Raw genomic sequence first — 13,888 nt, 5'->3', positions numbered from 1 at the left:
AGTTTTCCAGTGATGGCAAAAAAGCATAACACAAAAAATTATGGCTTTCATTGCCATTTGAATTGAATTTTCATTTCGGTGCATCCCTAAAATATTATCGTTGGTGTGGCCCTCTGACACAATTCAGGTTTCTCATGTGGCCCCTTGTAAAAAATGAATTGCCCACCCCTGCGGTATATTCATCTCACGCACATGCGTATTTGACGAAAATACCGTATTGAACTCAAGCAAAGTGAACACGCACATAAAAAAAACACAAAGTCTGTGTTTTCTACCCTGAAACACGTGAAATCAAAGCATCGATCTGCTCTTACTGACACCAAAGAATTGCTTCAAGTGGCAACAACGGAATACGAGGCAGATTTGAAGGGGATTGTTCAAGGCAAGGAATGCCAAAAGTCCCACTAAGTAACATGCATAGTAAAAGAAAAACACTATTGTAAATTATTATTTTTTTGTTTGTGGACTTGGTTAAACAGAGTTTGTGTGTGAGACAGTGCACACAGTGTTCATTGTTGAAAATGACTGTCCTGTGGTCTTGGAACTGTAGGAGTCAATTTCTGTCATTATGTTGGTGTGTGACATTTACAATAAATCTGGCTGAGCAGAGGTAGGTGTGTGTGTGTGTGTGTAAGAGGAAGGGATGGGGGATGTTCATATGTGCCCATGTGTATGATGTGGCTCTTTGCGGTAACACAGTAAAAAATGTGGCTTTCGGTCTCTGACTGGTTGGCCACCCCTGGAATAGTTCAAGTGAATAGAAGACTTCATTTTATCACATCTAACATTTAGGTAACAGTTTGGGAAAGAACCACATATGGCTGGAAAAGTCTTAAATGTACGGTATATATAGTGAATAAACTAAAAGAAACATAGAAAAACAGGAGGGAAGAGGAAATGCAAAAGCAATTCAGAGATCTGGAGAAATGGAGTAAGAGAAAAAGAAAATCCAGACACAGGCCAAGAGAAAATTGCACAATGCTGAAGTGAGTATGAGAAGCACAAAATCTACCAGAGGTTGTGACCCAAAGAATAATATTAAACATAGTGGACGTGTGTGTTTGTGTTTGTGTTTGTGTTTGTGTGTGTGTGTGTGTGTGTGTGTGTGTGTGTGTGTGTGTGTGTGTGTGTGTGCGTGAGAGAGATGCCTTGCCTTTCTCCATCCCTGTGATTTGGTTCCTCAGTGTCTCTCTCTGCTGTTCCACATCCAGTTTCTGGTCCTCTAGCAGGCGTAGTTTCTTGTGAGTCGTTTCCCTTATCTTAGTAAGGTTAGAAATCTCCTGCTTCATTTGAGTCACCTCCTCTCTCTCCATCTACAAACACAACACACACCACTCAGTATGCATATCAGCGAATGCCCCCTGTAAGTTTCAGAGTTCTATTTTTTGTTCAGACTTTCCTGATTAAGATGTCCCATGGGTTACAAGTTATATGTTACAAGGATAATTTCTATCTACTTCCTCTGCAAAATCAGTTTGGACCAACCATGGTGTCTATTTGTTTTCCCCCCACTAAAACAATAATAATTATCTGAATGACAAAACATCACGTCATTCAGATGTCAAAGTATTGAGCTATGTTAATGTTTTGACTGATCTATTTATCAGCCCAGCACTGGATATAATTACCAACCTCATTTTAAATATTTATTGTTTCTTTTAAAACATTTATTTAGCTTTTTGTCCAATAAAGTCTATCTCTTGCGCTCTTTTATCCTCACACTTTACTCTTACTAAGACAACCTTTTAGCTGTTTTGTCTGTAATATTAATATATAGATAATGGGTGCACTGCTACTCATCTCAGTTTCCATAATTCAAGACGGAAAAGCACAGCCAAGGGTGAAACCATAACACAAATTTCCGACAATGCATTAAACTGTAAATTGAGTTTTCCCCATACTGCTAAACAAACGAACAATGTCTGTCTGGTCTGTTACTTTTATATGTATACACTGATCAGCCATAGCACTGAAATCACAAAGTGGTAAAGTGAATAACATTCATGATCTCATTACAATGACACCTATCACGGGGATATTTTATATAAGTGATTAATCCATTTTTTAAAGTTAATGTGTTGGTAACAAGAAAAGTGGACAAGTGTAAGAATCTAAACAACTTGTTTAAGAGGTCAAATTGTATTGGCTAGAAAAATGTGTTAGAGCATCTTTAAAATGGTTGGTTGACATGCTGTCCCCTGTCTAGCGTCAGAGCCATGCGGTTATAGGTATAAAAGTATTATAGTTTATATATTAAAGTATTATAAGTTTAAAGTCTTTTAAAATTATAGAAAGAGATATAACACGAAGCACCTACAATTCCTCAATGCTGATTGGTCAGATTAGCTCTCTGTGCTTTGTAGAAAGACAAACCTTTTATGAACATTTACATCTCATAATGTTTAGAGCCCTAAACTGGCAGCTCTTATCATCTGCACTTCTACTGTACATATTTTTTCCCTTTCTTATTATGTCTTGGATTTTCCCTTAATGGCTACGTGTCATGCCTGAGCCAGGCATAAATATGAAAAAGCCACAAATGCATAATATTTTCATATAGAGAAGCAGCACAGAGAAATGGAGCTTGCTTAGCCTTGCGTGGTGTCGAATGTGCTTTTGCAGTGCCCCCTTGTGGTACATAACTGCTTTCAATGCTTGATTCACTTCTCCCTAGAAATATCTAACCATTTTGAGTTTATATTAACATTAGGCTGGTCCCTATAAGGAAAAGGCGCCAAAATGTTCCCTTTTGGCGTGTGTGTGTGTGTGTGTGTGTGTGTGTGTGTGTGTGTGTGTGTGTGTGTGTGTGAGTATGTGAGTATGTGAGTATGTGCTTGCGTGTGTGTGTTTAATTGTCTATAACTCTTCCAGCAATAATACACAAAGTCATCAGTGATATTTGACCCTAAACAAAATAGCTAACAATAAAATCATGAAAACACTTTTGTGCTCTGCCCTAAAGTTAACTCCCCCCTACGGGTTTAATATGATACACTGCAGCCCACAGCACCAATGTAAAGGAACGGAACAATAGAAATATCACAGTATATGGTCTTCAGAAACATTAACATTTTACAGTTTTTGCATTTTTTCAGTATTTAGTATTTATAGTAGATTTGTTAGTATTTTCGTATTCTATGCCAGTGGTTCTTACACTGGGGTCTGTGAAGCATAGCTAAGGGGCGCTGTAATTTTTATTTTATTTATTTATTTATTTTTACTTTTTGTTTGGTTACAGTAGTAATATTAGTAAATAATAAGAGTTCTTAGATTTCAGGTTCCTAGTCAGCAAGTTGAAAAATTCTAAATAGTCACCATATACAGTATATACTGTAGGGGGAAATTTACATTTTACAGCATTTGGCAGGTGACTCACACTAAGTGCCCCTCGCAGATGAGGGTTTAAATGCAGGAGTGGCTGCTTGGTTGTGCTTAGTAGTTAGTGGACTTTGGTTCCAGATATTGTGAGTTCAAATCCCAGCCACACCAAGCTGCCATTTCTGTGGCCCTGAGCAAAGCTTTTGACCCTGTGGATGCTCAGTTGTATGCATGCGATAAACGTAATGTCACTCTGCATAAGTGCATCTGCCAAATACTTGTGTTAGGATATGAACTCACTGTAAACTTTCTGATCAGAACACTAACATTTTCCCTGCACGTTAACACTTTAAATATTCATTCTTAGTATATGTTATGCATATTTTTCCAGAAATCTTGAAAAAAAATAAAAAATTGACAAAATTGAAAAAAGTAATTCTCATGGCTGAAAGTTTTTTTGGCAAGAACATCACATATCACACTGTTGTATATAGTAAAGATGACTCTGTGTGCATAAAGTGCTCAAGTGTTATTATTCCCTTAAACACCTTGAATTATTTGACCAAAAATCCAAATCATATTCATGTATACTGATAGTTAGAATATATGGTATAGAATAGTTGTGTGAAAAATAAAAATGTGTGAGAATGACTGTTCTAAGCAAGTGAATGTAGAAAATCCCGGATTGGCTGAATCTCAAATTTATTATATGTGCATGAATGACTGTGTAGGAGAGACTTGTGAATTAGATCGGAATGTCTGCATATGTCCATGTATATGCAACTAAGAGTTCTGTGTGTTTGTGTGTGAGTGTGTGTGAGTGTGTTAATACATGTTTGTACCTTTAGTTCAGAGACTCGTTGGTTATTTTCGTAGGTGAGCTGCTCTAAACTGAGTGTGTTCTGTTCGTTCTCCCGTTGAAGTTTAGTGTTGCGCACTTGCAGCTGCTCCAGCTCCTTAGAGACCCTCTCGTTCAGAATCTGTCAAACACACACACCACCACAAATTAAATACAGGGCTCAGTGGGACAGGCACGTGTGTGTGTGTGCGTGTGTGTGTGTGTATGTGTGTGTGAAGAATGTGTCAACATTTCTGAAATAATTTTTTTGTGTCTATGTGGAAGGGGAGTCTGGAAACATTTGTAAGTCTGTAAGTGGTGTGTGTGTGTGTGTGTGTGTGTGTGTGTGTGTGTGTGTGTGTGTGTGCATAGATTTGTATTTAATACTTCAGGAGGACCAAAAAGGACTAAATGTATTCATAATAATAGTGTCAGATCCTTTAGTACAATTAATAGTCACTAGATTACATTGTTTCACTTTTCATTTGTAACAAAATCACATGAAACGAGCCAGCAGTAATAAAAGCATTCTAATCTGGGCTGTACCTTTTGCTCATGAAGATTCTGTTCTAGCCTCTGCTGCTCCTCACTACCACGCTGACATTGTCCACTCAGTGTTTTAATTTCCAATTGCTGGGCTTCAGCATCTGCCCGAAGCTGTTTCAGCTCCTTCTCCAGTTTCTCTTTCATACGGCTCTCCCTCGAGCAATCATTCTGAAGCACCTGGATGTCCTGCTGTAGCTGTAATGAAGAATATGAACTGCTTTTAGATTATTGTTTTGAATAAAATAATCTTATTTTATTGTTGGATGGTGAAATATCCGATTCACAGTAACATGTAAAAGGCAACCTGTTGAACATCTTGAGTGAAATAATGCTAGTATGCATTTAAATTGGAGCTTAGCAAACCAGCAGGCCAACAACAGGCCAAGATTAACAGGGCAACCAATATATATATATATATATATATATATATATATATATATATATATATATATATATATATATATATATATATATATACACACACCGACCGGTGAATAAATAAGACTGATTGTCTCTTCATCATGGCACCTGTTAGTGGGTGGAGTATATTGGGCGACAAGTAAACATTTTGTCCTCAAAGTTGACGTGTTAGAAGCAGGAAAAATGGGCAAGCGTGAGGATTTGAGCGAGTTTGACATGAGTCAAATTGTAATGGTTTGTTCTGAGTCTGCAGTGGTCAGTATCTATCAAAAGTAGTCCAAGGAGGGAACAGTGGTAAACCGGCAACAGGGTCATGGGCGGCTAAGGCCTGTTGATGCATGTGGGGAAAGAAGGCAGGCCCGTGTGGTTTAATTCAACAGACAAGCTATTTTATATGTTTTATCTTTCACAGCACTTTTCAGCACAACTCCACACACTCCATCTCTGCCTTTCATCGCATTACATGACATACTGACATGAGAGCTATTTCATGTTATTACATTTAGCCCAAAACGATGATGTTTCTGAGCAAATGCTTTACTTAAACTATCAATTATCAATGACATTATCAAAATAACATGTGGCCTGTTGGATATACTGACATATTCTCAGGTATTTGATTCGAAACTGTGCAGCAAGCTGTGACCCACAGTGTGCCATGAAAACGAAAGCATGTCACTGAAATTGAGGCTAAAGTGTAAGATCCCTGACTTTTTACTGATGCTCATACAAGTTTCGCTTTTCACGAACATTCGTCTCCTCTGAAATTTAACACCGCTATCCTGTGACCAGCCACACCATGCATCCAATCAATTCTACCCTAGAATTGTGCGTGGTAAACAAAACAGAAATACAGAAAGTACTTTTTCCTCACCACCAGCCTACTGACAAGGGAGTCATATCTCTCCATAATGCCTAGACCAAGTGTTTCATTTGCAAGTTTGTCTTTATTGGTTGAACCAGTGAAAAAAGATATGTGGCAAATAAAATCTACTTTCTGAATTATTGCTTTGGATTGAAACTGAATTACCGAACAAATTTCCGCTATTGATTTGCTGACTAAATAGGGAACTCTAAATACTGCTATACTACAAAAATAAGTCTTCTAGATCATATTGTAAAGTGTGACACATTTCTGTGAAAATCCAATGAGCTACAGAGATGTTGATGTGAAACTGTTGAATAAGATGAAAAATTGGTCTGTAAATAAAAAAAGCTGCAGAGAAATTAAAGGCTAAATCAAAAGCGAAGCTACAGATCTGCTTTCGATCTGCATTAGTGAAAAGTGTCTGTGTTATTGTGAACATATGTAGCATTACTGTCGCTGTAACTGAATCACAATAGATAGTCTGTTCTTGCATTAATGTTTTGCCCGCTTGCCACAGTGGTTATTTAAACATGTATACATTGTGCATATCGCTTATTTCCCCATTTTATTTCTGTGATGAACTTTTTGTGCACATACTGTATAAGCATATACCGTATACTCATTAGGAAACCTTTAATCCATACCTCTGCTTGGATATGCTCAAAAGCAGGCTGAGGGCCCAACAGTGGCAGGGTAATGGTACTGGGATTTGAAATCACCTTTCGATCTCCAATGTCTATTAAACTATCAATTCTCTAATTTTCATTCATAACAGTCTCACAGAGTGTGGCAGTTTTACAAGTAGAAATGCCTTCGTTATTAGAAAGGCCAAGTTTTACAACTGTGGTGAGCAGAAAAACATTTCAAAATCAAATCGCTACAACAGAGGAGGACTTTTAGCCAAGAGCAAGGATCTGAGGCAACAGATTCATCCAAAATTGGACATGTTTCAATTTCAAAATACAACATACAAATAAAGTGTTTTGCTTTGCTGATTGTTGTTTGAGTTCCATCACTGTTACATAATTATTTATTCAGCAACTAATGTAAAAAAAAAGAAAAAGAAATGTATATCTGGGTTTACCAATGGTTTGTAGAACTTTAGAATACCTGAAAGATGGTGTCCTGGTCCTTCTTGATCACCTCCTCAGCCTCATTTTGCTTGGTTGTGGCCTTTTCCAAATCTTCTCGAAAAATCACCTGCTTGGAGAGAAGCTCATCTCTCTCATCTGTCAACTGTTTCTTGAGTTTCAATAGTTCACCCACACTGCAAAACAATCACCCATTTGAAGGGGGGTTTTAGCACAGATGAAGCTTCAATTAGAAATTAGATGACAGTTAGTTGACAGTTAGATGACATGCTGCACTGTGTTCTCAGTAAGTTGTGTACACGCTGTTTACATGAGCACGACTGAAGTCCATTTAACAGTTGGGTTCCAGGCTGCCACGCATACAGTAAAATGTAAATGATCCAGTTTATAGATTGAATATTAAAATAGCATATCTTGTATCATATTATATTTCAGGAAATGGTGTTGTTATGAGGTCTATTTATTAGCTACAAAAACAAAAGGTTTAACGAATGCAGAGCAGAATTTTCTCTTTAGACTATGCACACTCACCTCTGAACATCAGCTGCTGATAAAAGAGCTCTTTGCTGGACAGCTGCCTTGAGATTCTCTATTTCCTTTTGTAGAGTTTTATTTGTCTCTTGAGCTGCCTTCTCCTTTTCATGAGCCGCATCCACCATTTCCCAAGCCTTCTCGATTTCCTAAGAAACAAAAACATGTTAAAGCTCACATATAAATAATAAGAAAAATAAATAAATGGTTACACTACGCATGCAAGCTGAGCTGAGATGCAGAGGAACACAAAAAAAAAAAATTCACTGATCACATGAATTGTTTTGATTAACACTTCTCAAAAAGAGCATGCATAATTCTTCTGTAGTGTACTGACAGGCCTGCTAGTTTCTTTCTTTTTTGCAGTTGTGTCCCTTTTGCATGTGTATTTTTTGGCAACAGAATTTTGTTTGTAATGTTTTCTTATTTCAACTAGATTACCATTACATTATCAAGGACTGTCAATGACATCACTAAATGCATAAGGATATAAACACTTTAACATCTCGTACAATACGATGTACATGAATATTTCCAAGTGTATTCTCTATCCTTTTTACCTTCATAATAAGCTTTTCATACAGCCTAATGAGCTCATAATGCTAGGTCATGCTGTTTGGTGGGAGGATGCTATAACATGGATTTATTCATACTCATAATCCCTGTGCATCTGGGATTAAAGCTTCAGCCATATTGTGTCCTTTTCATACCTAATCCATTTTCTTGCTTATACAATACCTTTTTTAGGAACATAATAGTGGTCTGGTCTTCATGAGACTGCTTGAGTGCTGCTTCTACTTTAACAGAATTGGATTTTATCTCTGCATTAAGCTCTCGGCATTTTGTCATCAACCTCTTCTCGTTTTCCTGTGACTTCTTCAGGGCTGTCATTAAATTTGAATATTTCACATGGAAATTATCCAGGGTCTTCTCTCCTGTCATTTCATTTAACACTTCCTGGAATTCCTTCTCAACTGTTTCATATGGGCTCTCTTCCATTGCAAGCTTCTGGACTTTTTCCTACAATCAAAGCACATAAAAAAAAGTGCAAGTTAGTTTTCTGTATATATGAAAGCAGAAACACTGTATAATCCTGTAACAGTGATGCAGTAAGAGGAATTTGCTGTAAGTAAAACCTATAAATGATAATGGTTAAAAAACACATGCAGCATGAGATTACTTGCCTTTTTATATTTGTTTTGTGAGGCTCTGGAATATATTCATAATATTAAAAACCATAACAAAGGTTTTGTGAATATTGTGATATGAAATTACAAAATTGGCTCAGTCACACTAGTGAGACAGAGAGATAATTCTATACCACTGAACCCTAAACCAAAAAAAATAAAAATGTGTTGAACCAAATGACATGTCATTAAAAATGAGTTTTGGGTTTATGATCAGCCAGAAAGCTTTGACCCCTTGGAAATATCATCCCAAAATGTATTATTTACATTTATCCTAGATTATTATAGCCATAAGCCTATTATGAAAGCTTATTACTGGAATGGCAAGACCAAATCATTTCGCATTGCTGTTAACAAATGGCACTTGTCAATCACATGTTCCAGTATTTCTACACTGTAATGTATATACTTTTATTATGTCTTTACTTTTATATATATATATATATATATATATATATATATATATATATATATATATATACAGTACAGACCAAAAGTTTATATATATTATATATACAGTACAGACCACACCTGCTCATTCAAAGAGTTTTCTTTATTTTCATGACTATGAAAATTGTAGAGTCACACTGAAGGCATCAAAACTATGAATTAACACGTGGAATTATATATGGAATTATATACATAACAAAAAAGTGTGAAACAACTGAAATATGTCATATTGTAGGTTCTTCAAAGTAGGCATCAAGAGAATGCCAAGAGTGTGCAAAGCAGTAATCTAAGCAAAAGGTGGCTACTTTGAAGAACCTACAATATGACATATTTCAGTTGTTTTACACTTTTTTAATGAATCTAGGATAAATGTAAATATTAAATGTTGGGATGATATTTCCAAGGGGTCAAAGCTTTCTGGCTGATCATAAACCCAAAACTAATTTTTAATGACGTCATTTGATTCAACACATTTTTATTTTTTTTGGTTTAGGGTAATGGTATAGAATTATCTCTCTGTCTCACTAGTGTGGCTGAGCCAATTTTGTAATTTCATATCACAACTCTTTGAATGAAAAGGTGTGTCCAAACTTTTGGTCTGTATTGTATATATATATATATATATATATATATATATATATATATATATATATATATATATATATATATATATATATTTGCACATTTCTTTTTCTTTGCTGCTGTAACACAGATATTTTCCCACTGTGGGATGAACAAAGTTATATCCTATCTTATCTTCTCACCTAAAAATTGTGATTTAATATAAATTGTGTGATTTCTATGTTTAAAATATAAGCATATCTTATAATATAAAAAGCATAAGCAGACAAAAGCTGAAAATCAAAACATTCTTAATTTTTTTTATCATAAAACTAAATGTCCATAGTTTAACCAAACACATTTTAAAAAGATTTAATCTTCAATAGTTTTAATAGTAGTTTAATAGAGTGGATTTATGTTTTTTTATTTTTCATTACTTTTTGTATTCTTTTAAAGTAAACAGTAGTTAATGAGACAAAAATACAAATAATTGTTGTTTGTTGATTACTGCTTTGTTTCTGGGGCAGCAGATCATATTTATTACAATGTAATTGGATGAAATTCTTGCTTGGTCATTGTTTTAAGATTAAATCATTTTAAAATAAACCTGATTCATTTCAAAAGTAATTCATAATATGATTTCAATCCATGTCATGACTAGTTTATCTGTCTATCTGGCTTTAGGTTAGCTTAGTTATGGTTAATATCTTAACTACAAATGTTTGGTCAAAAAATGTGCAAAAATGAAACAAATTTACTCCTAAGTCCTCTATTTGTTCATTGTGCTGTAGTGAACTGTCTGGAGAAAAGCTAGAAAGAGAAATTGTACTGGCTGCTTCATTATCATGTTTCTATAAAACTATTTTTTTTTTTTTAATCCACTTTGTAATGACTTAATGTCCTGCCTATTACTTTGCTCATCTCTATGGGTGCAAGATCACGTGCTTGATACAAACAGTTAACTTGTTATGAATTAAAGGTACAGTACTGTGCAAATGTTTAAGGCAGGTGTGAAGAAATGCTCTAAATGTATCTAAATCAATTCAGTATTTGCTGTGACCACCAAACCAATTATACTGAACAGATGCTAATGATCATCAGTTTCATATTAAAGTTGAAACAGTCATTAGCTGAAAAGGAAACAGCTGTGTAGGAAGATTAAACTGGGTAAGGAGCCAAACTCTGCTATTACATTGAGTTTGTGGAAGACAGTTTCATGTCAAAGGTCATACACCATGGCAAAACAGCAACAAGACACTATGTAGATATACTGCATCAACAAGGCTTCTTCCAGAAAACGACTTTAAAACAGAATAATATTTAAACATGTGTGTTTCAAGCTATTTTAAAGAAGCACAAAGAAACAGGCAATGTTGAGCACTGTTAGACGCAGTGATCGGCCGAGGAGACTTAATGTAGCAGATGAAAAACACATAATTCCTACTTTCCTTCTACTCTGGAAAAGGTCTAGAGGTGCTATCAATGATGCAGCTAACTATAGGAACTGTGGAGCAGAAAAAAATGGCAACAGGGGCTCTGGAATAAAAATTGAGAATCTGAAATATTTGGGTCAAAGGGCTGGAGAATAGTACAATAATGAGTGTCTAAAGGCAATAGTAAAGCATGGTGGAGGTTCCTTGCAAGTTTTGGGCTGCATCTGTGCAAATACAGTTGGAGATTTGGTCTGGATTAATGGGGTCCTGATCAATACAGGAAGATACTTAACCATTAAGTAGCACCATCAGGGAGGCATCTGATTGGCTCCAAACTTATTCTACAGCAGGACAATTAATTAAAAAAAAAATGGAAACCCTGATCTCAACATCATTGAGTCTGTATGAGATTACATGAAGAGACAGAAGGATTTGAGGTTTTCCAAGATGTTTGGAACAAACCTACCCTCTGAGTTCCTGTGCACAATATTTTGGTCACAATAAATATTGATTTAATTTGGATTTTTTTTTTTTATATTATATATATTATATATATTTTTTCTATTTATGAAAGCATTTTCACTTTACAGCATTTTCTCACACCTGTCAAGAACATTTACACAGTACTGGGCAGATCTATCGTCTATCTATCTGAGTAACACGTTAGCAGGTCGAAGATTATTCTCCTACCTCCATTATGCAAGTTTTCAGTGTTTGTTCCAAAACTGTTCCACGTCTCTAAATCAGAAAAATATAAAACTTTTTTATGTTTTATAAAACTGCACCGTTTCAAACACGACGTAAAGCTGTCAGTCTTCCCCGTTGTTCGGGATCTCGTTGTTTGGACTATGTTGCTACGCAACCGCGTGAAAGCCCCGCCCCCTTCCCCATCTCTTGCATACTAAAAGCTTTTCCTCGTGTCCCACAAGTTCTCTCGCACTGCATTCTGGGATGTCTTCATATGTTTGCAACCTAAAATACCGCTATTAAAAACAATTAGAAAAAGCTTTTATGTCGAGATTACGAGAAAAAAAAAAAAAAAAAATATTATAATGCATGGCATATTTGGACTTCATGTACAGTACATATGACATTCTTCAGAAAATCATCTGCAATGATGTTGCCTCTAGAACATTATCTTATGTTGAATACAGTGGTACCCCGGAACTCACGAATTCTTCCGAACACTTCCGAAAATCCGCGAATTTTCGACGCTACAGAAAATGTGAAGTAATGGGTAAAAAATGCATTATTTATCACTTAAAATAAATAATACAATAATGTGTTTTGAAAAAGTATGAAATTTGTTTTGAAAACACAGTTTAAAATGTTATTCCTAATGTTCCTGAACATTCAGTCACCTGCAAACAATTTTTATGTCAAGATCACGAGAAAACATGTCTATATTATTATTATTATTATTATTATTATTATTATTATTATTATTATTATTATTATTATTATTATTATTATTATTGTTATTATTAAATGTGTGTGTGTGTGTGTGTGTGTGTGTGTGTGTGTGTGTGTGTGTGTGTGTGTGTGTGAATGATTATGTGTGATTATTATAAATAGTGTGTGCATCTGTTATTGGCAGCTGTTTCTAAGATGCACACAGGATTTTACTTCCTCCTGATGAAATAAGCTGCAAACCACATACAAAGCCAATAAAACAGCACATTACTTTTTTTTTCTTTTTTTTTTTTTGTATTTGTTGTTGTTGTTGATCTTTACACTAGGTGGCAGCTTTACACAAATCATTGGTCAAATATTGTGCACAGACCCTAAGTCAATCTCAATAACCACTCAGACAAGCTGGACATTTTGAGATGAAAATAAGTTTGTGTGTTAAAAATTAGCCTGTTCTATTATGTACTATATTTGTTGCATACTGTATATTAATGCTTACACAGTTATATACACTCACCAGCCACTTTTATAGAAGCACACCAAACACTGGACCGATGACAAGTATAAAAAGGTCAGCTGATGATTTCTCCAGTATTCATCAGTCCAGTTTCTGTGTGCCTGTGCCCACTCTAGCATCTAAGGTTTGATGCTTTGTATGTTCTGAGTTAAATTTCTGCTCACTATAGCTGTAAAGAGTGATTATTTGATGTACTATAGTTTCTTGTCAACACTTTATTGATGCCAATGAGAAATTGACTGTTTCATCAGTGTACTTAAAAGACAAGACACAAAAAAATTAATTAAAAAAGAATAAAATATAAATCATAATGTAAAAGTAAGAGTATTGTGGGAAATAATGGGAAAATACATTTAAAAGTTATATGCTTTGCATAGATCTAATATAAACAGTACACCTGTACATTATACAACATATACAGTACATCCATCGCTATGCTAAGTTTTAGTAAGTACATATAGTGTATAGTGTTGCAGTTCTATACAGTAGTACATCTGACTCCATACAACCATGCCACAGTTCTGTAATCACACTTGTTCAGATGTTTGATATTGACATTATCTGTAGCTCTAACTCTGCATTTGCTTGCACATGATTGGATGTCTGGATGATTACATAAATGCCTAGAGGTACAGGTGTTCCAAGTAAAATGGCTGTTGAGTGTATTGTTCTACATTGGCCCATCTAATGATCATTTTCCCCCCTTTTGCTGCCAAAT

The 13,888-nt window shown here is 35.2% G+C and overlaps 1 protein-coding gene across 2 annotated transcripts in view; it reads right to left on the bottom strand.

Annotated features, from left to right (window-relative positions):
- The window catches only part of cfap58 (cilia and flagella associated protein 58), a 63,750-nt gene extending 51,646 nt beyond the window's left edge, over positions 1 to 12,104 (bottom strand). For both annotated transcript variants that reach the window (XM_046837406.1, XM_046837407.1), the window contains exons 1-7: positions 11,934 to 12,104; positions 8,351 to 8,632; positions 7,613 to 7,761; positions 7,101 to 7,257; positions 4,703 to 4,897; positions 4,161 to 4,298; positions 1,154 to 1,313 (exon numbers count right to left, since the gene is read on the bottom strand). In XM_046837406.1, coding sequence (XP_046693362.1) covers positions 1,154 to 1,313; positions 4,161 to 4,298; positions 4,703 to 4,897; positions 7,101 to 7,257; positions 7,613 to 7,761; positions 8,351 to 8,632; positions 11,934 to 11,939 — 1,087 coding nt within the window. In that variant the 5' untranslated portion in view covers positions 11,940 to 12,104. The remainder of the gene's footprint in view (positions 1 to 1,153; positions 1,314 to 4,160; positions 4,299 to 4,702; positions 4,898 to 7,100; positions 7,258 to 7,612; positions 7,762 to 8,350; positions 8,633 to 11,933) is intronic.
- Positions 12,105 to 13,888: the final 1,784 nt, after the last annotated feature.

This window comes from Silurus meridionalis, chromosome 24 (assembly GCF_014805685.1).
Source record: "Silurus meridionalis isolate SWU-2019-XX chromosome 24, ASM1480568v1, whole genome shotgun sequence".
Taxonomy (NCBI): Eukaryota; Metazoa; Chordata; class Actinopteri; order Siluriformes; family Siluridae; genus Silurus; species Silurus meridionalis.
Note: the sequence above shows the minus strand (reverse complement) of the source record. Positions and strands in the feature narration are given on the sequence as shown.